The sequence below is a fragment of the Mesitornis unicolor genome, unplaced genomic scaffold, assembly GCF_000695765.1.
Source record: "Mesitornis unicolor isolate BGI_N332 unplaced genomic scaffold, ASM69576v1 scaffold1301, whole genome shotgun sequence".
Classification (NCBI taxonomy): Eukaryota; Metazoa; Chordata; class Aves; order Mesitornithiformes; family Mesitornithidae; genus Mesitornis; species Mesitornis unicolor.
This window is the reverse complement of record NW_010165562.1, coordinates 4,739-30,414: the sequence shown is the minus strand read 5'-3', so window position 1 is coordinate 30,414 and position 25,676 is coordinate 4,739. Positions and strand designations below refer to the sequence as shown.

Genomic DNA, 25,676 nt, shown 5'->3' with positions numbered 1-25,676 from the left:
ATGACTTTTTGAAATGTAAGCAAATTATTATGGAGGAAGAGGCCGATTGTTGAAATGGGCAATGTAACAGCAGGATTTTGCAATAAAGTTCCCGTTTGCTTTTCCAGTGCATTGCCAGCTTTCTATTGGAAAAAATCTCCTTAGCGTGTTCTTGGGCCTAGAACTGCAATAAATTTTCCCCTCAAGTATCCACTGTTTAACTCAAACCTTACATAAGCACCAAAGAGCCACAGCTGCGCTGTTCAGGGCCCAAAATGTGGTTTAGGGGTCAGGAGAAACCATGCAGGGCCCATCTGGGTGTCATCTTGGAGCTGTTCCTCTCCTGAAGTAATGGTACCACTGGTGACGTTGCAGTTTTATCCCTTTCTTTAGGTACACATCGCTGTTTCAGGAGATTTTGTATTTTCTCACTCTGTATACTTCCCTGAACCTTTTTCCTTCAAAAAATATTTTATGTATATATATATGTGTGTGTGTGTGTGTGTGTGTGTGTATACACACACAGAGAGCGAGCGAGGGGATATATATATATCAAGCTGAGTATTTTTTGGCAGTGAATGTTGAAGATTTAAATTTCTCTAAGGCAATACTTATTCTTTTCTCCCACATTTTTTTTCCTAGGATGCCGTGACATCAAAGCCAGTCATCCAATTTCAAGGAAGCCAAGGGGTAAGTTTGTTCATGTGTTACCTTGGAAAGTTCTTTACTGGCTTAATGCACTTAATATAGGGCGTTGCTTCTGTATGTCCATGCTATGGCAGTTCAGAGAGCGATGCTCTGCTTTCTGAGATATACGTGAAGTGCAGATGTGGTCCAGGAAAGGGCGTTTGCTCATTGATTACATGGATTTATCTCTATATAAAAACTTTTTCCCCCATTTATTTTCTAACTTTGCTAAAACCAGAGCAACGCGGAGTGTTGCTGGTGGTGAAATTGAGTCTTTAAGGTGGGTTGAAGGGAGGAATCAATGGCGCTGCCGTGGTGGGTGCAGCAGTGGTGGAAAACTCATCCCTATCCCAAAGAAACGCCGTGCCAAGTCTGGTGAACTGGGAACAAGACTTTTTGGGTCCAAATTATTTATGATGTCGGTGCTGGAGCTGTATTTAATGTGCCCATCTAAAACATGTATGCAGTTTCTGTGAGTGTCGAAAGGGGTTTTTTATATACTAAATATATATTTTATTTTTTTAACTCCTGTTGTGATGCCTGAACTCCCCCAAGGTATTTATAGCTGCCCGAAACAGTCTGTCACACCGGTTCCTGACAGCGTCAGATTTAATTGGTAAAGTCAAGTAACTCTTCAGTGAACTTTAAAAATGCCATTTAGAGACAAAAAGGTGCGCTCTGCTTAAGGAAGGGGAATTTAATGTTGTTTTTTTTCCAAGAACCTGAACTCAGCTGTAAATAACCCCTTAACTTTTTGTGGTGGCGCAATAAAACGTTCCAAAAGGCTTGAATTAAGTAGTCGTTAAGGTCCAGCACATTTCTCTTTGCCCATATTTTACTTTGTGATATTGGTCTTGCTGATAGCGCATGGTACTCCAACAAAATGTAGCAGGAAAGAGGTGATTGTTATCATAACTTAAGAAGAAAAATACAAATGTTTTTGTCCTGGGAAGTAAAGGAAGGAGCAATTTCCAGGTTTTTTTAATTTACTTTATTTACAATTAAACTTCCCAGAAAGCTCAGCATGAAAGTGTAGATAAAAATCTGCAACTGAAGTTTGGCAAAATTAGAAGCGAGTGACGAGGAAGCCTTTTTCAGGGCGTGTGGTTTGTTGCTATTAGATGAGCAAACAGCTTTGCATGGAATAAAAAAGCAAAGGCGACTGCAGATGCTTTCCTCTCCCTTTGTAGAGCACCCAACTTTTCCTGTAAAGCTGCTTAAGGTCTAGAAATGCCTCTTCTCTTCATCTTCCTCCTGGAAGGAAATGTAGCAAAATGAGTCAAAACAGCTTAAAATGCTCCAGCACCCTCAGCTGCTGCGAGTTTCACATGGATCTGATACAGACCCGGGCATTTTCAGGTTAACCAACAGAAAAACCTATTTTAAAATTACAGTTCTTAAAAGAATAGCTTTAAAAAATTAAAAATTATGCAGTTCATGCTAAAAAAATTAAAACTAAATACTGAATTTAACCATTAAATAGTGGTATTTAAGCCCTTGACTTGCAGAGAAGAGGTTTTGGTGAAAGAACCTCCGCTCATCCGTAATTCCAGCCCAGGTTGGATGGAGAAGGAGCGGAGCAGCGCCCCTGCAGCCGACGTCGCCATTCAGGGAGCGAAGCGTTGAGCCCTGCTCGAGCCGGGGCCTTGCGCTGGATGGACGGAACTGACCTCCGCTTGCTTCATTTGCAGCTGTTTAATTAATTGCGCTGTCGAGTAAAGGCCAAAGGTAGAGCTTTGAAGAAGGTGAGATGCAGTTCAGTTGGGGCAGACAGAACGAGCTCTTTAGCCTTTTATTATTGTTTTTCCTGGGTATGACAAGAAGCTGGCAGCTGCGTAAGCATCTGCTTTGAAGTCTGGTATATGTCAGGGTTGTGCCCTGCTTTAAGGGACTGAGCATCCCAGAGATTGGACTGAAAAGGTAATTTCAGTCATTTATTAAGTTCTGAAATTCAGATGATTACATTAAAACATATTTGTTAGCGATAATGTTTAATATTTATTAATAAGAATATTTAAGAATATTTAAAATAAACTTTCTTCCGCTATACCTTAGTTCCCCATTTTGTTGCCTTCCTCATAAGTGTTGCTATGGAGATTTCCCATTAACTTTGGAGGCTGGTAGGTTTTGTGCGTAGCACAAATGTCGGTGAGATTTAAAGCAGTGTCCAGGGATAGATTTTAAATGTGGCTTCTCTGTGTGGATATCCCTCTTACAAGAACGAAAAACATAAAGTACTCGATGACTGGGGGAAGCAGGACATAAAATAAGAGTTTAAAACAAACTGCTGCTTCCTTAATTTAATTCTCTAGAAACCTCCTGACCTGTTGATTCTCATTATTTGTGGGGCTTTTAAATTGCTGTCTCTGCGTCTTTTTTCCCCTATTCCCAGCGTTAGGCTAATGAATGCTGTCAAGGATACTCCCAGCTCCTGACACACAGATAACAACTCCTGTTTTTAATACTGTAATTAAAGAAAGAAGGGAGTTGGCCAGAAATAAAGCTCAGGGTCAGCCAGGTGCTGAAAGGAGAATGTTGATGGTTTTAACCCAAAATAAATCAGATAGTTTGGTGACAGGGGACAAAACCTCCTACATGGATCCTGGTCTGGATCAAATCTCATGAGAATTTTTACAAACCGTGGCCTGGAAATTATCTTTGCCTTGGGATACGTGCATTTATAGCAGTGCTGGTTCTGTTAATTCCTTTTTCAGTGCAATAATCTGTGTTATAGTCAGAATTTCAACAGTAATAACGAGGTTGTCGTTAGCAGAGTGTTACTCTGAGGTACTAAAGTGGGACTTACCTGGATATTCCTTAAGAGCAGCATCTGTTTGTTGCTTTTTCATCATGAACTGGATCTTCTTGGATATTTTTGTAACTTTATGTTGAGTCTGGAGCATTTTCCTTGTTTCAGCATGCGCATTAATTAGAATTTAAGAACTTTGGTACCAAAGTGTTACAAACGGGATAGTTGGATTGCATAACTTCACAAGAAAGGCTGAAAATGCTTCTGCTTTAATAGGTTGGGTCAAATTTGCAGGTGTTCACTGGGGGGACTAGGGCAAGAACTGAAATAGCGGGGAAAAAACCCACCTTCAGGTGCCAAGTACACGTGTGTTCATGCAGCTTTCTTAAATACGACTGTTATTGGAAAGTATGACATTTTCCCATGTTTGCTGGGGTGAACTTGTGCTGGTACGAATAGAGGAAGGTGAAATTGCTGCCTGGCGTGAGCCGTACACAGATGAATATTACTTGAAAGAAAAAAAAACCAGAAGTCACATCTGTCCCGAGCTATTTTTAAGTGTCTATGGTTACTGGTGTAATACCCGGCACCAAAATTAGGGCTCCCTCAAAGCGCAGTTACCATGCTGATTTGGTGGCTTGAAACCTTCTGTTTCAGCTAAAAATAATTCCTAGATAACGGCCGGTTTGCATATGCTGCACTTTTCAGTACTGGAACCAGCAAGGTTTAACGCTGAAGTGCCTCTCGCTCCTGTCTCATTTGAAGAAGATGCAGAAACTCTACAAAAAAGCCAAAGTTGGGGCTCTGAGCTGCTATTTTTTAATAATGGTGAATCAGGAACTAGAAAGAAGTTGGTTTAGTACGTGAATACATGGTTTGGTTGCATCCTCCAGGTTATATTTTACAAACCCATCGCGTGCAGCACAACATTTACCTCCTAGTGAGTGAGCAGTGCCAACTATAAAATAATTAATAAGTTATTAAAATAAGTAAAATATTGTCCACAATTTCCTGTGGGTATAACTTGGACTTCGTGCATATTTTCGGCTCAGTCATAAAGCAGAGGAGAATTTTATTTGCCCTGGATGGGTGGGGGCAGAGGGTGCTGGGACAGATTAAGGGCTCAAGGCCGTCGGTGCACGTTTGGCCACGGAGATAACAGGGCTCAGCCAGCGCTGCCCGAATCGCCACCAGATCTGCTCCCAGATATTTTTAGATCCAGACAGTGGGACAGGGCAGGGGATAACTCATCCTCCTGTATCGCTGGAGCCTGGGTGTTTTGGCTTGGCTTCTCAAAGAAGGGCAGTCTGTTTGGAGCTGGTCTTTACTGGGAGCAGATGGAAAAAGCAGTCTGACGCGGGTCACGCAGGCGTTTTGTGCCAATGCTGGGAACATCCCTGTGGTTTCGCGCAGTGCATGGGTGCCCTGGGTTTCCAGGCTGCTGCAGACAGCTGAGGGCAATGGGAAACCACCAAAAACCCCTCCTGTCCCCTTTGCTGGAGCACAGTCATCTGTGGATGCCGCTTCGCTAGGCATAGAGATTTTGTGCGTATATGTGGCAATCTGGGTAAATATAAATCAGTGTGGTAAAGCGTAGCCTAAAATAGGTTGGAGCTGACATTCCTTCTGTCTCATTTTCTGGAAGCCATCTTAATTATCAAATATTGATGTGATGGTAGAGCTCGGATGCTGAGATTTATGTTGGATCTTGAACGTGGAGGGGAAGCAGTTTCCCTTTTGGAAAATGAGTGGCTGGGGGGAGATAAACAGTGTGGATTGCTGTGAGTTGTCTGCAGAGCACACTTAATGCTTGATTAAATATTTAATTTAGCAGCAGCGTCACACTACTGTGAGCCATGAAATCTCGTTATGGAATTATAATCTCTTAAAAAAGAATAAGCATGCTACCTAGCGACCTGCCATGTACTATGTTTAGTGCTGGATCACTAATTCTAAAGAAACAAGTCTCAACTGCTTTAAATTGAATATAGACAGCAGTAGCAAGTCTGTTTTGAGCCTGAATCAATAGAATTGGGTCAGATTCCTAGAACAAGATTATTGTGGGCTCTGCTTTGAAGGGCAGCGAAGCCGCCGGCTCAGCTCTGTTCTGTTACAGACATAGCTGTCTTTTTGGCTGTTTTACATCTGTCTACCTCTTACTTTATCTTTTCAGTGCATTCAGTTTTGCTAACTTGAATCCTTCTTGTAGTTTCTTTACTCCTTGTAGTCTATGCAGTAATCCATGTGCTTTACTTGCAGTAGGTCACAAAATGGCTTAAGGCATAGTGACTGCAGAAAAAGTGAATTTTGTGTGAGTGTGGGCCACCCAAATGACCAATGGTTTTCTCCCTCCAAACAGCACATCGCCATCCCAAGGCCCGATCGACCCACGGAAGTGCGGACATTCACATTTTATCTTTCAAATATTGGCAAGGACAGCCCTCAAGGGAGTTTTGACTGCATCCAGCAGTATGTCTCTAGGTGAGTGGTACAGCACAAGAACATCTACCCTTTTTTTTACCTCATCTTCTGCAGAATCCTTCCCCTAACAAACCTGAACAAAACTTAATACCTGTTCTTTCTTTTTAGAGTCTTTCTAATCTATTTGGCTGTGTATGTGTGTAAATTTGGGTAAGGAGGCACTCACAGAATAGCTGGTTTGCCTTTCATAGCTTCTCTCTGTCCCCTCCTGTTATTTGGCTAATGCAGTCTCAGTTATTTCGTAAGTGCCAGAGATGTGCCCATTTGCAGTGTTGGGAGTATCTTTTCTGTTGCGTTTCTCTTGCAGCAATGGCAACATCCATTTGGATTGCCTCGGAAGCATACAGGACAAGATCACCGTGTGTGCTACTGATGATTCCTACCAGAAGGCGAGGCAAAGCATGGCACAGGCAGAGGAGGAGACTCGCAGCCGGAGCGCGATAGTCATTAAGCCTGGGGGGAGATACGTAGGTAAGCAGCAGCTTGATTTGGGGGTGCCATCTTCATTGGCTTCTCAGTCACATGTGACCATAAAAGTCTTTAATAAGTATTTGATAGTTCCTTATGGGTACCTCATTTATTAGGGTGCCGCTCTCCTTGTGTTGTGACTTCTTCACAGCTTCCATCTTCACCCTAAAACATGTGTGGTGGTGTTTGCGTGGCCGCTGAGGGTTGTCTGTGTGCAGTCACATCGCTCTCTGGCATTATTTCACGTTTGTGATGCTGAGAGCGCTCTGCTGCTCCCTCAGAAGCGCCTGCGCTCCAAGCAAAGTCAGCTAAAATGTACCCCGCTGCCATTGCCACACATCTGGCGCGCACCCACACTTGAGACCGTAACATGCAACATCTAGACTGCAGATAGCAGTTAATAAAGAGGCTAAAGCAGTGCTGCTGACTGCAGGTTTAAACAAAACCAGAATTGTAAGGGTGGAAATAAAACTGTGGTAAGCATCAGTGAGCTCCAGGAGGAGCCTGCAGAGACCTGGCTTTGGGCTCAGGTCCTTGCTTAACCTCAGCCTGGTCACAGACTCAGGGCACAGATATTAACCAGAAAGCAGAGTTGGGGTTTTTTGGATTTTCTTCCTGAGCCAGCTGTTTTTTCTGCAGCCCACGTGATGTGTAGGCTGCCTCTTCTCAGAGGATGTCTGTGATGAGAATGGTGAGTTGCAAAATGTAGAGCTGACCCTGACTCATTGTTTTATCAGCCAAGTGCTCAAAGCTGAGAAATGAGATAGTGATCAGGAAGGAAATGCATTGATTTCCTGTAGACTAGAAAGATTATTTTGTTTAGCTTCTATTTGAGAACATTACAGTAAGTGCATGAAGTTGTTAGTTGAGAAGATTCTCAAAGCAAATTGCTTCCTGGAAAGATAGAGCCAAGCTTTGGACGTAAAAATACTCTCACTAAAACATTTACTGCTCTGAAATGGAGGTAAAACTATGTAAAGAGCAGTGGAGTGCATGCTGTATATATATATTTATGAGATGTCAGTGTTTAAGACAAGGAGGAAAGCACTGGTCCAAGAAGGAAGAGCCCTGGGCAAGGACAAGTCTGTGGGACATGCAGGTATTTGGGATGCCAGCACCATCGGCTGCTCCAGTGCGGGCTGGGCTGCAGGGAGAACCCTGGCTCTTACATTTCCAGGAGAACACGGAGCTCAGCACTTACACAGCAGTGGAGTCATTCCAGGCAGCTCCGATGGGGAGGAATTTATAGGAAATGTCGAAATTGGAGATCACCAGAACAGTATAGATGTGCACTTAACACTTGAACCAATATGTATGTAAATAGATAGCTGATAGGTCTGTAGGAGGATGTGTGCGCTTATATATACACTAGATGTGTATATACGTCTATACATACACACGTGTATAAATATTTTAAAAGACTACGTGTGCTGGCTTAACTCAGGTTTTTCTCTTCCTATCGTTGCACATTTTGGCTCCAGCCGCAAGTGGAAATGTCCCAGTGTGTTTTTGCTGTTCATGACCTGGCAGGAATTAAGGGAGCTCTAGAAAGCTGATGAATCTTCTGTTGTCCCATTTCTGGAAACCAAGTCCAGTTGACATCTGAATTCTGGGATGTTTAATGTGCGAGTTGTTGTTTTTCTCCCTCTCCTGCTGACGGTGGGCTGTACTTACTTGCATCGGTGCGTAATAAAAAGCCAGGAAATGGGGGCTTGGTTATGCAATCTCCATTTCAGTAAAATAAACACTGCAGACAATCACCAGTATCTTCAGATGACTCAGTTGAAAACGTTGCTCCCTAGCAGTGGGCAATGGCTGTGCTGAAATAAACCTCCACAGTTCAGCAGTAAATGCTGGATGTCCTTGAACCGAAGTGGTTCTTGATTGCACCTCCGTGGTTTAGACCTTGGAAACTACAAATTCTGGTTTTTTCGATTTGCTGGTTTTGCCTTTGGTAGCAGAGACCTGGCTTTGTGACCTGTTTCTGTATTCAAAATAGCAATAACCCTTTGATTTGCAATTTAGTAAGTGATGGGGGGACTTGTGTGAGGGCTCCAGTTAAAACTGTTTTTCAGTAGGAATGGGAAAAATGAATTCTTGTATAATACAGTCAGCAACCAAGAACCACATTTGGGATGGAGCTGAGGAACTGCCTCTGAGGGCTCGAGATGAACTTCGGAGATATCTTTATGTTCTCACATGCACATAAATGTCATTGGAGGGCAAAGCGGTTGCCACCACGATGCGGAAGGGGTTATTTTATCAGAATAGACAGCACGCTAATGAATAGCCCGATGCATCACTGTTCGACCCCATTCATGTGGCTGTGTTTGGCGGGGGGAAGGGAGGTGGACCCGGCCCCATAAAGTTCCTATTGTTCGAAAAGCAGGAACATCTGCTGAAGCAGTGTTTCTGCTGAGCTCAGCAGCAGGGAGCAGCTCGTTGACCAGTTCTGGTCTTTCCACTCCATATTTTGACTCTTCTACATAATAATGCTGAATTTTCTTCTCACAGGGAAGGGGGAAAATGGTTAGATTAGCAGTGGGGATACGTGCACTTGGGATACATGAAAAGCTGGCAAACAAAGAGAGCTTTATGTGAGCTTGTGGCCAATAATACTCAGGTTTCCAGAGCTTGGTGTTGCTGTTTACTTGTTATAAGCTTGTCACGAATCATAACACTCACGGGATGCTCGATCCAGCAGCACATGGGGACGGATGGGGTGTGCTGGTTGTTTGTCCTTCGTTGTCACCCTCTGGCACTTCAGCTGCTGCAATGAACCCCATATGTGCTTTGACAGCCTTTGCGAGGTGACTGCTGCACTTCACTGTTCTCGTCTCATTTTTAGGCAAAAAGGTTCAGGTGCGCAAACCTGCGCCAGGAGCTTCCGATGCCGTCCCCTCCAGGAAGCGCCCGACTCCAGTCAACCTCGCCAGTGCAATAAAGAGAGGCAATAGCGCCATTTCTCAGAGACCCTTCAAGGATAGGGTCGTGCACTTACTGGCACTAAAGCCTTATAAGAAACCTGAACTTATTCTCAGATTGCAGAAGGATGGACTTTCTCAGCAGGACAAGGATTTGCTGGACAACCTTCTGCAACAGGTTTGTGCCCTCATTTAGGCAAAGGGCAATGCCTTCTCAGAAGGGTGTCCCCTTCTGTTTTAGCCTGAACGTAACCCGTGTGTCTCAAAGCTGCAGCTGAATGTTTCTCCAAAGAAGTTTGCAATTCCTGTTACTGTTTTGGTGGAGGTAGAAGACTCAGGTGTGCACGCCTGCATTTAGGTGCATGCTCTGAGCTGTGTGATTTTGGCTCACCATATCAGTTACTTTAGAGGAAGGAACACTTTTGGTTGGTCATGGGGAGAATTATCTAACAGGAGATCAACAAGCTGATTTGTTATAACGTATAAATCTGTATATTGTTATTAACGTGGACATAAAGGAACACATTCTGTATTGATACATGCAGTTTTTCCTATGTTAAGGGAAAATATGTCCCTCTCTACCAAGCCTTACATCTTTGCATTGTTCAGACCCAGGCCCTTCCAGCTTAGCAGCACAACTGGTTGGGTGTGAGGATCATGCAGCCTCTTGCAAAGCATATTATTTGTACTTCAAATGTGAAAGCTGTCTCCACGCTGAATCAGTTCTTAACACTTTGAGTCATATTGAAGGTGCCATTTTAGGAATTGCAGTGAATACCTTTATTGCTCGCGCAGTGCCAAACACATCCTGGGTATTTATTTAAATACTGCAGCTGCCCCCTTCTGTATAGGATTGTTTTATTTTCCTCCTTTCCATAGCTGAAGAGCATGACACAGCGAGGAGTTCATTTGCCCAAGGGCACAGGGCAGGTCATACCGAACATGGAGATTTTGCTGGCACAACTTACTCCTTCCCTAGACTTTAATCCTTAATTTTCCTGCAGCTCTAAAATTCTTCTGAGCACCCTTTGGAGTGCTATAAATAGATTTAATATTAGAAATACCGTTTCTGATAATCACCTTTTATTGATGCTCTCGCAAACCCCTAGCAGGCAAGCGGTGCATTGGGCAGTGTCCGCAGCATCGGCCCGATTGGGCTAAATGCTGATTTGGCTGTAAAATGTAAATCGCTCGTAAACTTAATCCCCTTTTGGCGCTACCAGGGCTCCCATCCACAAGCAGACGCAGATAAGCTAAAAATTACAGCCTGCGTTGAAGCTGCATGTTTAAATCCATCTAGGTGTGGGTTCATTGTACTCTTGCATCCCTCGTAGGACTCTGTGTTCCCGCTGGCCTTTTTGCCTCATTTTGCAAGGTTTCTATTTTTGGGAGGCTGGGGGTGGAGCTTGCAGAGTCCCACAGCAGCAAAACAAGGAGGGAGCAGCTCTCAGCCTCTGTGCAGAGAAAACTGGGGTTGTTTTTGTTGTGCCTGGGCTCCAGGCCTCGCCGAGCAGCGTCTTTCCCGCTGTAGAAAGAAGCCATAACCGGAGAAATTCTGAGCTAGTTTTTTTTTTTTTTAAATAAACCTGGCTTTGCTCTCGTCTCATGGGCATGTTTACCGGGAGATCTAAATGTAAAACACAGCTCAAATTATTCTTGAATTTTGGCTCAGGGTTTTGGAAAGCTGACAGAACTGAAAGGAAAAACAAAGTGTTTGTCATGTAAACTGATAACTCTGCTTTCTATTTTTCGCTTATCAGGAGAGCTTTGCTATATGAGTTCTGCAGCTTTTTGCTTTTAAATTTAGAGGTTTTTAGTATTGGGTCGTATGCTCCCTAAAGCAAAAGTAGAATTAACAGCATCTTCACTTAATTCAAGACTTTTTCACTCTTTCATGGCTGTCTTACTGCTGTGTGGACAATAGAAATTCATGAGCACCACCATCTTCTGAAGGGTGCAAGTGATGGAGAATGCTAATCCTTAAAGAGATGCACAGTATCTCTGCTGACTGAATAAAAGCATCTTCCAGTCTCAAATGTAACGCAGTCCTCAAAGGGAGCGGTGAAGCCATGAATCTGGGATGTGATTGCTGGCTTTGCCAGTTGTGGGCATAGCATTTGGCACCTGTGCCTCCGTATCCCTTTTATAAAATCAAATTTAAGGCTTTGTTTTCCTTCTTAACAGTGCTCTTCAATCACTAGAGAAGGGTTCACGTAGACAGGATCTGTGAAAGCTTTTTGGTTTGTGCTCCAATTGTATTTTTCAGATGTGCAGCCAGCAGCAAGAAGTTAAATTTTCAGTCAAGCAGTGTTTGTGATTAAAGCGGGATAACTCTTAACAAGCTGTTTCCATTCTAACACAATTTTACCAGTCCCAGCAGTGTTTCCCATCCGTGTAGGCACCACACAGAGTTTTGTGGGGAAACTACAGATGATAGAATTGGATGAAATGTCACTGAGTTTCTTATGCAAGTGTACCGAGCTGACTGCAGCATATGGTTTAGGTGCAATGCGTTCCTGTGAAAACCCTGGTTATCAGCTGGGAAATGGCAGGTTTTGTTTTTGCCTTGAAGAAGTCTTTGGAAAAGTTCTCCATAAAATCCAGGGGATGATCCCAATGCAGCATATTCTGCAGACTCCCTAACACGCTGTCATTAACGCGGTCTCCTCGCTGCTCCTTGAGAAAGTGTCTTTGTCGCCTGTTTTGCTGCCTTGTTAGTGAGAAATTTATCTTCTGGCTATCGTCAACCAAAATATCGCTGCGAGAGTTCCTCTATCAGCTCATAAACGGCTCTGCTTTAGCTATCGGACGGGTGTGATAAGTGAACTGCCTGTTCCTGCCAGGGTTTATTTCCACATATTTACACAAACTGTTCTTGTACCACTCCAGCCTATCCAACTGAATAATCGGTTAGATATGACTTGTTTCCCAGTAAACTGGATATACTCTGGAAACTCATAAGAAACCATTGCAGTGACAAGGCAAGAGGAAAGGCACAGTTTAAGTACTCTAAATAATTAGGAACTGAAGTATAAAGTTTCTTATTTGTTCTCTGTCACCACTAGCTGCTGCTAAGTTTGCTGAGATTTTTGCCTGCATCTTAAATCTCTTTTGTTAGAACAAGTGAGAAAATTTAACCCTAACAACATTTTTTTTTAATTACTTTTGTTTCAGGTGGCAAATTTGAGTGCCAAGGACAGCACTTTCACACTGAAAGATTGTGTATACAAAGAAGTGCAGAAGGACTGGCCTGGCTACTCAGAAGGAGATCAGCAGTTGCTGAAGAGGATACTTGTCCGGTAATTAATCTCTAATATTTATTTTCTCTGATACCACCTGGAGCTTGGAAAACACTGGGCCAGGTCAGTTGCTATAAACCAGAGTAACTGAAGTCAGTAGAAGAAGGGTAAGTTGAGTGTTGTTTCTCATCCAGGCAGCTGTAGGAGTTGACTGAAATTGAATATCGAGGTGGACAAACTCTTCAGATGGTCCTGGGTTGTCCTGCTGCCTGTATGGTGTAACCCCACTGTTCAAGGGGTACCTGCTCTCACGTTCCCTCCTGAAAATAGCCCTTAACAGAGTTAGCTGAGGCCATAACTTTGACTCATTATTTGCTGAAGATATTTTTCCCCTACAGATATTTTACCTTAGGTGAAGCCTCCAAGTTTGGAAGCTTTTGGCTGGCAGGCATCAGGGAAAGCAAGCAAATTTCCCAGGTCTCTGAAGGAGAATTCTCCTCCTAGCATTTATATTTCCCCTGCTGGGTTTTCAGTGTGCTTGTACTGACTTGGTACAGGTTTTGTACTGCAGATAGAGATTTTACTTGACTTGTTTTGTTTTTGAGATTTATTTTACCGTGTTTCTGGTTAAGTAGAGCATGCTCTGTTTGAACAGTTTCCGTGGTTTAAAAGCACAGTTGGCTTTGGAGATGAGACTTTGTTAAACCAACAGAAACTTGCACTTGAAGTGCTTTGGCATGCTGAAGAAAAATCAAACTCATTTAAACAGCCCTGATGTTGAATTATAATTAAATGGAAAAATACAGCAGCCATGCAATCTTTATGGCTTTCAAAAAAAGTGAATTTCTCCCTACAGAATGCAATGTTTACCGCTTCTTCTAGAATTGTGGCATTCAGTTATGTGAAGGTTTAAATATAGACCTTGGAAAGGATGTATTCAACTGTACAAACAAAGACCCACTTGGCCAGTGCAGGTAATGAGGCTACAGAATGGAAAAAAAACATATAGGGCTGGAGACAGCAGAAAAACACTCGCAAAAAGGGCACAGGCACCAGACGTAGGGTTTGACGTCGGAGGCTGCGGTCGCCTGCGTGGTTGCCTGGATCCAGCCAATTCTTCGGTGTCCTCTTGGTTTTTGGGTCCGTTTGCCACTTGATGGTTCAATGCCTGCAATAATTAGCACATCTGCAGATACTCAAACTGTATTTAACAGCACCTGTCTGAGCCTAACCCTCACGCTGTTTGTGTTTTCCAGCCTTTCGCCGTTGCAGGGCAATGTTTTCCTGCTGTTACAAGAGCCGCTGAATTGAAAGCAGTCATCTTTAAAAAAAAAAAAAGTTAATGAAATCTATAATTAAGATGTTAGGAGATGTGACAAAGTTGCAAAGTCGAGTCAAATGGCATCCTAAAAGCCACTTTCACTGCGGTGTTTATGGGATATCGCTGCTCCCCTTCCTGTTTTCGCAGCCTGAGCGCTGTTCTTGAGCTGATCCGTGGCTGTTGAGGTTGTTCTAACTAAAATTAAACAAAGCAGCAACCGAAGCCAAAACGGGGGTGAAACTGCAGACGTCCGAATGTTGCTGCAATACGGCCCAAGGTTCAAGCTCGGGTTGAAAGCAAATCTTGTAAAAGTCAGGGGCTCTATCTCTGAAGTAATCTTCCCCATGATTGAAAAATGTGTGCGCTTTACAGCTGATTACAGCCTCCTGCGGAAGAATTTTGATGTTGGTTATTTGGGCAGCACAACCTTTGTGGTTTGTCACCACAAAGTGACTGCAGAGCTGGTTCATTAAAACCTTTAACCCTGAGTATTTGTTTTTTTCAGCTTGACAGCTGCAACTTGATGCAACACTCGTTTTTCCTGGGTGATTAATACACAGGCAATGGGGCTGGTGGCAGGAGCAGGGTAAAGCTGGGAGACTTTACTCCAAGGCTTAGTGTGGAGAGTGGAGATACATAGCGTGAATGTGAATTAACGCTGAATTAAGTCATTAGAATAACTTGAATTGCACTCTTTTTGCTACAAGAGGTTTCTAATGTTTGTCAAATACCGCAAATTCTGGCCAGAGTAACGCTATTTTGCATGATGCAACTTAAAAGTATTCTTATGAAGCCTTAAATGTAAATCCTAGTGGACCAATAATACTGTAATGGTTCCTGTTATAACCCTGCTTTTTCCTGGGCCCAGAGGGGTTTGCTCCTGAAAAAGGACTGCTGTTCCTGTCAAATGTCGTTTTAATGGTGCTGATGAGTAGGAGAAGTTACTCCTCCACATCTGAACTTAAGTTTCGGCCCCTTTTCGGTCCGCTTGCTTTCTGAATTTTCTTGTGAATCAATTTTAACTGGGTGAGGCAAACTCAGCAGAAATTAGTTTAAATAATGTTCTGCTTATTGAACTGTATTTTAATTTATGTCCCATATGCTTTAAAGTTCAGTGCCAGCTTTTAGTAATCTGTGTATGGATCATTTTTCTAAGTTTGTAATTTATTTGTTGTAATACTCACGTCAGCAGTTCAAGTGAAAAGAGGTAAAACTGTCAGAAAACTAAGTTCCATCCTCAGTAAGGGATCCTGACTTGTGTCTGATAGCTCAACCTGCCGCAACACCGGCAGTGTCAGTCCAAGGTGTTACCTTCATTCACAGAGGTTTACAAAAATTGTGGGAAGGCAAGAAAGAAATCAGCAATTAGTATATGTTATTAATTGATATTTTCCTGTAGTTTCTTTTTCCTAGACTTTTTCTGAGACCAAAACTGTAAGTGCCTGAACGAGCTATTTTCATGACATCCTCAAGCAGACTTTGAGCCCACAAAATGCCTCTTTGCTCTGCAGGAAGGTTTGAAATGCCGTCAGTTGGCTTGTCAAGTGCGGGATTTGAACAACCCCTAATTCTGTGTTTCAGGAAACTCTGTCAGCCGCAGAACAGCAGCGGTTTTCAAGGAGAGGCGCCTTCCCTGAGCCCCCCAAAAGACACCGTGAACTCCAGCTCTCCTCCTCAGGTGGGTGACCCCAGTCCAAGGGTGCTGGCTCTCGGTAGCACTGTCTGCTCTCGATGGCGTTGATTGCTGGACACAGATCCAGGTTCAGCGTGTCCTCACACTGTAACCACCTCTGCTGGAGGCTCTTGGGTCAACCTTGTTGGGTTTTTTCCATTTTTATTCAGTTTAGAGTTTCATTCTGGGCATCCTCAGCATCTGTTTCTTCTCTGGATGTGGTTCAGTGATGGTCTACGGGGAGGATCTTTGTCAGCGTCTTAGGTTTAGTTTTAAGGGCTGTATTTTTCTCAGAGTGCCTACATCCCTCTTGGAGTTCCTGGGAGAAGGAGCTTGTGTTTTACTCATTAGTAATAATTGACTGGAATGAAGCAGTAATAAGTAGCTCCCAAACACAGCTGAGTTATTAAAAACCATGACCTTTTGCAACTTAATTGCCAGGAGAGATCAGGGGCAGGTTGGTCTGCTCTTTGATTTGTTGAGATGCCAGCATGTGAAGCTGTGAAAAGCACATTGTAGCCATTCTTCCTTGATAATGAACTGCAAAGGAGCCGCATTTACTTGTGTGTTAAGCAGAGTTTGTCCCAACTCCTCGTAGTATCTCTCAGTGCAGGCATTTCTTGCGAGCGTTGTGAAATGCCGGCTTCCTTTCTCTGCTGTGGGTCAGCCCAGACAAGTTGAGTATTTATTCTCCTCCTGCCAAAGGAATGTGTAATGCCTACTTGTCTGGACAGATGCACTGAGGATTAGTGGCAAAGAATATTAGCAGGTAAAGAAATTACGTGCTTTCTGGCAGCGAGGGGAAGGCAGCTCTTGATTGAGAACAAGAACCGTGCGACTCGTTTGCCAGGTAGCTAATTCCGTATCCCCTCCTGCTCTGCTGTGGGCATGTTTCTGGTGAATAAAAGCATGATCCCCTTGGTTCAAGTTTGCTTGAAAAGACACAATGCAGTTCAGAGGCTGGTCTTGGGGTTTTGCTTAACCAGATTCTGAAAAAATACAGGTTGAACAACTTCCGGTTGTACGTACTTTAAAAGATGCAAAGGTCTGCAGGGGTTGTTTCTGATGTCTTGAGGTGACCCAGTTGAAATTTTGGGTGGCTGATTGGTGCGGATCTAGAAAAGGGACAGCCGAATGTGGAATATAAATGTTTCCAGCAGTGCTTCTTGTGTCAGACGGTGAACAACAGACAGCTTCTTGTTGTAAGCCACCGTCTCTAGCTGTAGTTGCTATTTAGAGAAAGTATGGCCTGCGAATGGTCACAATCTCAGCAGAGGATTGGGGTTTGGTAGAGTGGAATGCAGAATATTTTGGGAAAGCTCAGTTGTGGAACAAAGGCAAAGAAGCACCGTGACAGAGCAGATACTGCATGCATATACCACCCTGTAATCCAAGAGGTAGCGTTGCTGACGCTGCTATTTGCTGCCTTTAGAGAGAGGTGAGTAAAAGATGGGAGGTCGCAGAGCTGTCGCCTGCTCTGAGAGCTGTAGTTGCAGTGAACAGCCCCTCCTTTTGGGAGATGGACACTGCGTGTGTTGTGCTGGGAGGGCAGACAGGGATGTTGCGCAGCCGGTTGGACGTGCTGGCCTTGCGCCTTGAGCTCTGCAGTGCTGAGAGCAGCTCCTCGTAGTTACCTTGACAGGTGGAGAGGATTCGTGCCATGGAGCAGAGTCCTTGAGACCCCAGGGTTAGCAAAGAGAAATAATAACTGGGGGGAAACAGGACAAATTAGTGGTTCTGGCACTTCTGCAATAGAACATTTTCATTTGCAAACGCATCGCAGCTCTGTCTGACACATAAAGAAAACAATGAAATATCCAAAAGAAATAACCAGAACTATCTCTTCTTTTCCTCTGGGCACTAAATAATCTTCCCTTGGAGTTTTTCTGCAGCCCGGTGGTGCCAGGCAGGCACACACCGCTGCACTGATGGCTGGCCAAGGTAATTTTGGCTGATTGAGGCTGGATTGAGTCCGACAGCCGTTGATCTTTCTGGCTCTGGCTTCTGCCAATTGATGGATGGGTTTTCCATGGTGCAGCATCTCTGGGCTAACCCACAGTCCATAGGTAACTGCAGACTGGGAGCTGTGGGCACACGGAGCTGCTCCAAGCCCTGGCTGTGACTGTCCAGGTAGGGCTGATGGGAACAGTTGGGAACCACTGGCTTTCTCTACAGTTTTTATTTAAAAAGAGGATATTCAAGTCATGTTGCTCCATGTGATGTGGCTTTTAAAACTGCTGCAAATATCCTCTTTTGCCTGAAATTCTCAGAACTGAACAGTTGACACTTCCTTACCTCTTCCGGGAAATGCCTCTTTCTCAAAAAGAGGAAGGAGGGGTATTGCAAGGGCAAAGCTGTTGGCTGCAGAGTTGGTAAAATCAGTTGGGAATAAAATGCAGAACTGGTGAATCCCTCCATGCTTCACAGGTCTGAGCGCATCTTTCCTTCCCAGGGACTTTGAGGTGCTCTAAATGTAATACCATGACCAAAAGAGATGTTTTTATGGTTGTTTCTATCCTCTGCTAAATGACTGGGACAGGGGGAGGGTGAAGGATGGGGTTTTACTTCTGAAGGGCTGAATTTGAAGTAAGATGTGGTGGGTTGCGTGGCCTGAGCATGAATAGTGCAGGAGGTCAATGACTGCTGATGTAGGGGGGGTTTCCTCTAAGCCAGGCACTCCAGAGTGACTGTTGGGTTGTGGAGGAGCAGTTTGGGCATGGATCAGCCACTGTAGGATCTGGCAGTCCAACCTCGGTGGTTGGACTCGATGATCTTAAAGGTTTTTTCTAACCAAAACCATGCTATGAGTCCAGGACCAGTGCAGGAGCTGGGCCACTTGCTGGCAGCTCTGGGTCATAGCAGGGCTCTTTTTCTGGGAGTGCTCCCTTGTTCTCTGCTACCGCATCACCACCTAGTGGTAACAGCAGCCAAAATTGTAGTCTATAAAGACTTCCAAGATCTGATTTTACTCTTTTTTTTTTTCCTTTTTTTTTTCCCTTTTCCCTCCCCAGAAACGATCCCAGCCTCTGGAGTTTATCGATCCCCTGGCCAACAAAAAGCCCAGGATCTCGCATTTGGCTCACAGAACTCAACCCACCTTCAATGGGAAACTGAATTCCTCCAACGGGAAGGACACCCCTGCCCCAGCCCCAGCCCCTGCCCTGCCGCCGCCTCTGCCGGAGTCGGTGAGCTCCAGCTCCAACCTCCCGGTGCTGGAGCTGCCGAGGCCTCACGATCCCCTTTCGGATGTCAGCAACGACCTGACCCACAACGGCAGAGACTGTGAGAACCTGGAGCCGGCTGACAGACTGACACATCCCGTACCGACAGACTGTCCCCAAACGAGCAAGCACAATTGCAGCTCATATGTAAAAAGCAAGAAAAAATCCAAAAAGCACAAAGACAAGGAAAAAGAGAGAAAGGAGAAGAAAAATGAAGAGAAGTGCAAAGAGGAGAAGCAGGACTGTGAAGTAATAAAAAATGCTGACTTAGGTAGTGTTTCCCAGGAACAGGTCACAGGTATGTACAGTCCGAGAGGTGCCTCTTGTGCTAAGATAATATTGATCCCAGCAGTGTGTGATTTCTGCTCTAAATCCATTTGAGAAAAGAGGTTACATGTCCGCTTGCAGAGACTGTGGTTAACGCAATAATATCACTGTCCCTACCTCCAAATCAACAAATGTGCTTCCTCTCAGAAGAGGATATCAGGTTTTTCCTGTTTAACCATTCGTGCTGTTTGGAGCTGCCTCAGACCGTGTCATGTTTCTCCTGGTTAAATTAAAAGCCATATTAATATGTGGGGATGAAAGGTAGACATCAAGATCTGTTGGAAAAAGTAGCGCTGCTTGATTACTTACAGCTCCTCTGTTGGTGTTTGGTATTGTGCTGACTGTGGTATTGATTTTTAACTCGGTAATGAAAAGTTAGTCACAAAAGCTTTTAATATTGGCTACGAAAGAAATTATAGATAAATCTCTTGTGATAAATGCTGCTCCAGCAGTATACAACCAGCTTTTTCAGAGCTTCCCTGTTGTATCCCACTCTTACCCTGAATTTAGTTTCTCAGGGACTGACACAACAGTGGATCTGTTACCTGTTGACACGCAATGAAAATGTTTTCCATCAAACCAGTATATTTCTAAATCAGTTTTACACACTCTTAGAAGTCAGAACAGTGAATGTATATTGGTTAATCCTTTCGTTCCCTTGCCACTGCCCGCAACACTTCCGTTTTCTGCTGCTTTGGGGTTTCTTATAACTCGCTGGAGTGGTGGGACATCTCCCAGGAATATTGCAGTCCCCATCTGTTAAATTTCTTTTTGGATCCATCTTATTTTTCTTTGTCTACTACTTTCTAACACTTAAGTTCCTCTTCATGTGTGAAAATCCTCCAATTTCTGCTCAAAAATGGCAATAACTTGAAACAGAATCTAATTTGTCGGGTTCTTGGAAAGGGACAGCTTCATAGGGCATGGAGGGTAATGTGATATTAGCTCCCACCTTCCCCGCGGTCTTGTAGCACCTACAAAATGCGTTTTGATGGCTCAACAGTGGTTTGTAATGGCAGTCCATCGCTGTGATCATTGCGTGGCACTGCAGAACCACGCTCTTCAGATTCATCTTCTACTTTGGTCTTACTTTTGTGCCAGTCCTAGGTTTTTCTGTTAATATGTTGTTTTTCCCCATGTACCTTGTGTCATGAATGGCAGTGGATAGATACACACCCATTCTCTTTTTCTTGATGTGTATTTTTGTCCCTATGCCAAAATAACCCAAATTCTTTCTCCGTAAAGTTGCTGACCCTTTATCGCCTTGGCTTTAAAAGCAGTTTAGTGACCGGCTCTTTGTTATTTGGTAGGAGTCGGGTTTTGTTCCTGCTGCACCGCTGATGTATGCGAAGTAACGAACCCGAGCTGGACTTGGGAATAATCATAAACAGGATGTGGTCAGTGGCGGCATCTGAATTGGGATCTTTTCTTTCTTTTCCTTACTTTATGTGGATAACATGGGCCTAATCCTGCTCCTTTTGTCTGCAGCAAAGGCTGGCCCCTTCACCAAGCCCCCCCCGGGACAGGTTTTCTGCTGGGAGGTTTGTTCAGGAGGTGATGGAGGGACCTTGGGGGTCCTTTCCCAGTCAGTAGGTGGCACTCATAGGCAAAATAAGCCCTATTTTTCTCCCTCCCTTCTCCACAATTTTCCTTACCCAGACCTTCCTTACCAAGCTCTGCACCTTTGACACTGGCGGTCAGGTAAGGACGAAAGCAGAATTGTCTGCAAATATCTGCCATGGAGGTACTGCATGCTCTGAGGGACAGACTTGGGAAGAGGAAACACATTTCACAAAGCAGATGAGTTAAATCCTTTGCAGGCTTTGCCACTCGCCTCTTATTTTGCCGCCTTCTCTCAGATGCAGTTGACTTTCTCATTAGGGCTTTTGGCATAATACCCAGTTCATGAGAATGTTCCTTTTTAAACCTGTATCCATCTGCTTTCTTCATCCAAACTGACAATGCAGTGTTGGGTTTAGGTTGAGGGTGGCTTTGTTTCAGGTTCCCATTCAGAATCCTGTTCCTCCTGAGCTCTTTGGTCCCTTCACTTAACCTCCTAAATATTCTTAGTTGAGCCTTGCTCAGTTCATATTTCTTCAGCTTCACAGGACATAGACTGCTTTGATTTGTCTACAGGGAAGTAGGGCTACGTGAGGAAAAAGCTGAATTTCTTGTAAACCTCTCTGCTGTACCCTATAGAAATCCAGAATATTAACAGTAGGAATCTATATAGCGAAGGAAAAAAAATGCTCACATTGCTCAGCTCCACTCTGCTCATCTGAACTCAAACTTGTTCTGCAGTTTAGCAGTTGATATCGGTGTTATCCCTTCCTGCTGGCAGCATTTATAAACCAGTTAAATTAGGAATTTTTGCTGCTCTGTGCATTGGTTGATGTTGATATTGTTTTGCTGACAGACAGATATTAGAAGAACTTTGAAGTTTTACTCACCTTATTGTGGATCTTCTGTCTTTGTCAGTTCAAAGCAAAACACAGATCCTTTAGAATTTGATAAAACTGTGCATCGCAGATAAGCTTATGAATTTGAAGCTTAATTGCATAGAGCTTTAAAGTTTGTCTATAAACAAGTTTTTATTTTTTCAGGTTTAAATGGAACATGCAATAATTCTAGTGTACCAACATCAACTTCAGAAATGCCAGATTATTTATTGTAAGTATATTTATCAGATGCTTCATCACTTTGGGATCGTGTTTCAAGCCAACAGTCACAATGTACTGGGGATTTTTGTTGGACTTTAATGTTACTGGATAGAACTTTGTACGGTGATTTGAAAACCAGAAAAGTAAATCCTACTTTGCGGATAGTTCCTGAGGTTGAATTTGGTATCAGCTCTGTTCTTTACCTCCTTGTGGAGTTAGAGGTTATTTTCCTACAAACCAGTTTTTAAAGTTCTTCAAAAAACATTGCATACCTTGAAGGGGTTTGAAAGGATTAAACATCTCCGTGTTACAGTTGGTAACATAAAGAGGAAATGATCTGCTTTCATGTCATGGAAGATGGAGCCAGAAAGGATTTTGAGAGGTTTGCTAATTCTTCCCCAGCTCAGAGATAATCTACATAAACCAGGGAATACTTTTCTTGGGGAGGTTACAACCTGTGGGTTAGGATGCGAGCTGTTTCACCTCTTGACTTTTTAATCAGATACCCTTGAGGTTAACTAAACAATACACTCGTCTGCTGAAGCACAAAAACCCCTCTGCATAAAGCCAACCCTGCTACAAGCAAAGCTCTGCGATAGCACAGAGGTGTAGTTGGGGGTAATGTTCCCTGTGTGTGTCTCAGCCTGGGGTTTTAATGCCATCGGATCTGGTTTGGCCACGCTGCAATCGCACCGTGGGGAAAGATGATGGAGGAGGAGGAATTCAGTCCTGGCTCTGCAGGAGCAGTCGCTGGGTTGACTGGAGGACACACAGAGTTTGCATGGTTGCAAAACTGTGGTTTGCTGGGCTGGATGAACCTCAAGCAGCTGCTTGGAGTTGGCTTTTCTGGTGCCATTCAGAAGAATGTGGATGGCTGGAGTTTTTTTCTCTTGCAACAAATGTGCTGATCCCTCCCTTAGAGGGATATTACAGCTCCTCAGTCCATCTCCAAAGAAATCCTGGAAGGTTTCTGGGCCCTCTGGTTTTCCTTATCTCATAGTACTGTATCCTGTGTAGATGCTTATTTATACCAACCCCTAGCAAGGAGGCAGTTCTTGAAGTCTAGAGAGCATTTAGGTTAAGAGTGAAAGTTTTCCCTTAATTTCATACCTAAATTAGCTTATACATATTCATGCACCGAGCTGGCACTGTTGCAGGCAGAGTAAGGTGGCAAATTCGAGTCATCACCCACAAAAAGATGTATTACTATCAGAGAGGACCGACTGCTGGGCTTTCTGCAAAATGCCAGGTTTGATGGCTTTTTGTGAGCTGAACAACTCCCAAGGGCCTCAAAGGCACATCTGTTAAACATGAGCGCTCGTGTTCAGTCCACGTTGGGTATACTCAGAAGGTAGTGGCGAATATATTCGCCATGGTTTGCCACATAACTGTACTGTGGGCATTTTGCTGAGCGCTTTTTGTGTTCCTTTAAAGACCGCAGCACTGGGAGCAGAGTTTTGCTGCTGTTCCAAGGCCTGGCACAGATGCAGAACTCCATGTTCTGCGAGGCAGCAGGAGCTGGAAAAGCTGTAGTGGTGCTATCTGAAGGTCCTCCTACACTCTCAGCTGCACGCAGGCTTTGCTGTACCTGCGTGTTCCACCCTATCTGGCAGAGATAGGGGATTTTGGAAGCAAGCAATTCTTGTGTTACACTGAGGTCAAGGCAAAATTCCTGACAACTGCCTCTGTGCTACTGTAATGCAAATTGTGAGAGACTTTGTTTACAAATGCAGTCACCTGGTAGATTTCTTGTCCTGGTTTTTGCCCTGCAGTATTTGGGCTGTCTGGAGAGAGGACCTACTAAACCAGTTAACTAAATTACTCTCCCTCCAGAAAATACGCGGCCATTTCCTCTTCGGAGCAGCGTCAGAGTTACAAAAACGACTTCAACGCAGAATACAACGAGTACAGAGACTTGCACGCCCGGATAGAGAGGATAACTCGACGGTTTACGCAGTTAGATGCCAAGCTGAAGCAACTTTTGCAGGGCTCTGAAGAATATAAGGTAGAGCCAGAAATATATCAGTCAAAAAAAGCTATTTCTGCAAGTGGTAACGCTATGGCTCGTTTAGGCCATTCTGTATGGGGCTGTTGGGGATGGGTCGGTGTCTAAAACATGTCCTACCCATAGCCCCAAACTGGTGGATGCCGAACGTGCAGGCAGCTGATGGTTTTGTAGCCTGTTCCTAAAACAGCTCTGTGCTGTTTCATTTTGGAGCAGGAGCACACATCATGGTACTTGTTGACAGGGAAAGGCCTCAGCGAGACAATTGGCATCTTTAGCCAAAAGCTGCTGGAAGCTATTAGTGTATCCCAGCCAGCAAACTCCTCTTCGCACATATGGTAGCGTATCGGGGCTGGAAGGGAAGTTAGTACAGGGTCATCTGTTGTGCTGCAATCTTTGATCGTAATAATGTAGCATTATTTGACTTGTCAGAGTGATTTTAAAAGAGCTTTAGCTGTTCATTATCTCAAGAAAGTAAGTCTCAGTGAGTATAATAAACAGATTCTTACAGAGCACCTCTTGTACTGAGCACTGTTGCCTCCCTCAAGCATCCTTTAAGAAAGTCAGTGACTCCTCACTGAATTATTTTTTATATTTCGGGAAAAAATCGGTCTGAGCTGTGGAGGAAATGGGAATTATCCTGCCAACCCAGGTGCCTGTTACAGGTAGGGGAATGGGGCTTGATCGTCCCAGTGCTTCTGGTGTCAGTACCAGTATGGAGTCACTGGGGCTGGTTGTAGCCATCAGATCTCACAGGGGAGGTCATGGAGTAGATTTGGGACTAGATTTTGATCAGTATTTGGAAGAAATTAGCATATCGGGCCATCAGTAAATGCTTGCCACTGCAGTAGGTTGCAAGGGTGTTGGCTCTTTTGAAGATAATAAGTCATCTTTTCCTTTTTAGAACATCCATGATCAAATTTTACAGGAATATCGGAAAATTAAAAAGGTAAGTACAAATAGTCTGCCATAAAAAGGCTTTTGGGTGGTGCCTGTAAGGGATGGGTATTTGCCAAGTGAGAAACCCAGTCTCTGGAACATTTTAGCAGATCTTTATTCAGCTCAAGCTTGTCCAAAAATTGGTCCCTTGCTGGATCAGAAAGGGTTTCAGGGGAACTGAGACTGTTGCTTGGACGCTGGGCAGCACCCAGCAGTGTCAGTGGGGCGCTGGCACAGGAATGAGATGTGTGAAATTTGCCTTTTTCCCCTCGAGGGAAGAACAGTTTGTGTTTGGATGCACAGGCTGGGCGCTAAGTGGATGCTCCAGGTTTGGGGTGTCCTGGGGTGTTTGGAGTGATTTGGGTACAGTCACTTGGGTCTCCTGAGGGCCTCAGCGGGGCTTTTTGGTGTGTGAAGCATGCAAAGTACTTTACATTTCTGTATGTACATGTCAAGCAACAGCTGTTGATGAGGGATTTGGGATTTCTCTGGATGAGGTAGAGGTGCCAAGGCCGCAGCATCCGTACACCAGGGGTGGGGATTGGTTTTCTTAAAATCTACAAATACGGCCCTGAGTCTCGTTGTCCTGAGGGATTTGGGAGCTTTTTGGAGAGATTCCCTGTGTGTTTGCAGTTCATCTTTGTTTTAAAGCTCAGGGTGCTCTCATTTCCCTGTGCTGAGGCTCCTGGAGCTGGTTATCAATGATATTGTGGTTTTTGCCTTGCTTGACCAGAGTAGGTCCATATTAAATGGGTATCTATTCCTCCAGCTAGAAAAACTTCATTTTTCTGTCATTTTTCCATGCTCTGAGGTCTAATAGCTTTGTCTGGGTCCACTGTGGGTGTCACCTGTTTCTGAAGAATTGCCTCCCATCGCTGCCTTTTCATTTCTCTTTACAGACTAACCCCAATTACAGCCAAGAGAAGAACCGCTGCGAATACCTCCACAACAAACTGGCTCACATTAAAAAACTGATAGCAGAGTATGACCAACAGCAGTTTTAG

The 25,676-nt window shown here is 44.1% G+C and overlaps 1 protein-coding gene across 1 annotated transcript; it reads left to right on the top strand.

Annotated features, from left to right (window-relative positions):
- Positions 1–621: 621 nt before the first annotated feature.
- ELL (elongation factor RNA polymerase II) lies at positions 622–25,676 on the top strand (the record flags this gene model as incomplete). The annotated part of the gene is made up of 11 exons (XM_010194651.1): positions 622–669; positions 5,775–5,896; positions 6,204–6,367; positions 9,213–9,466; positions 12,463–12,587; positions 15,430–15,526; positions 18,532–19,039; positions 21,672–21,738; positions 23,562–23,733; positions 24,638–24,682; positions 25,572–25,676. Coding segments are annotated over 11 exons (1,707 nt in total), but the record flags the coding sequence as incomplete, so codon positions are not given.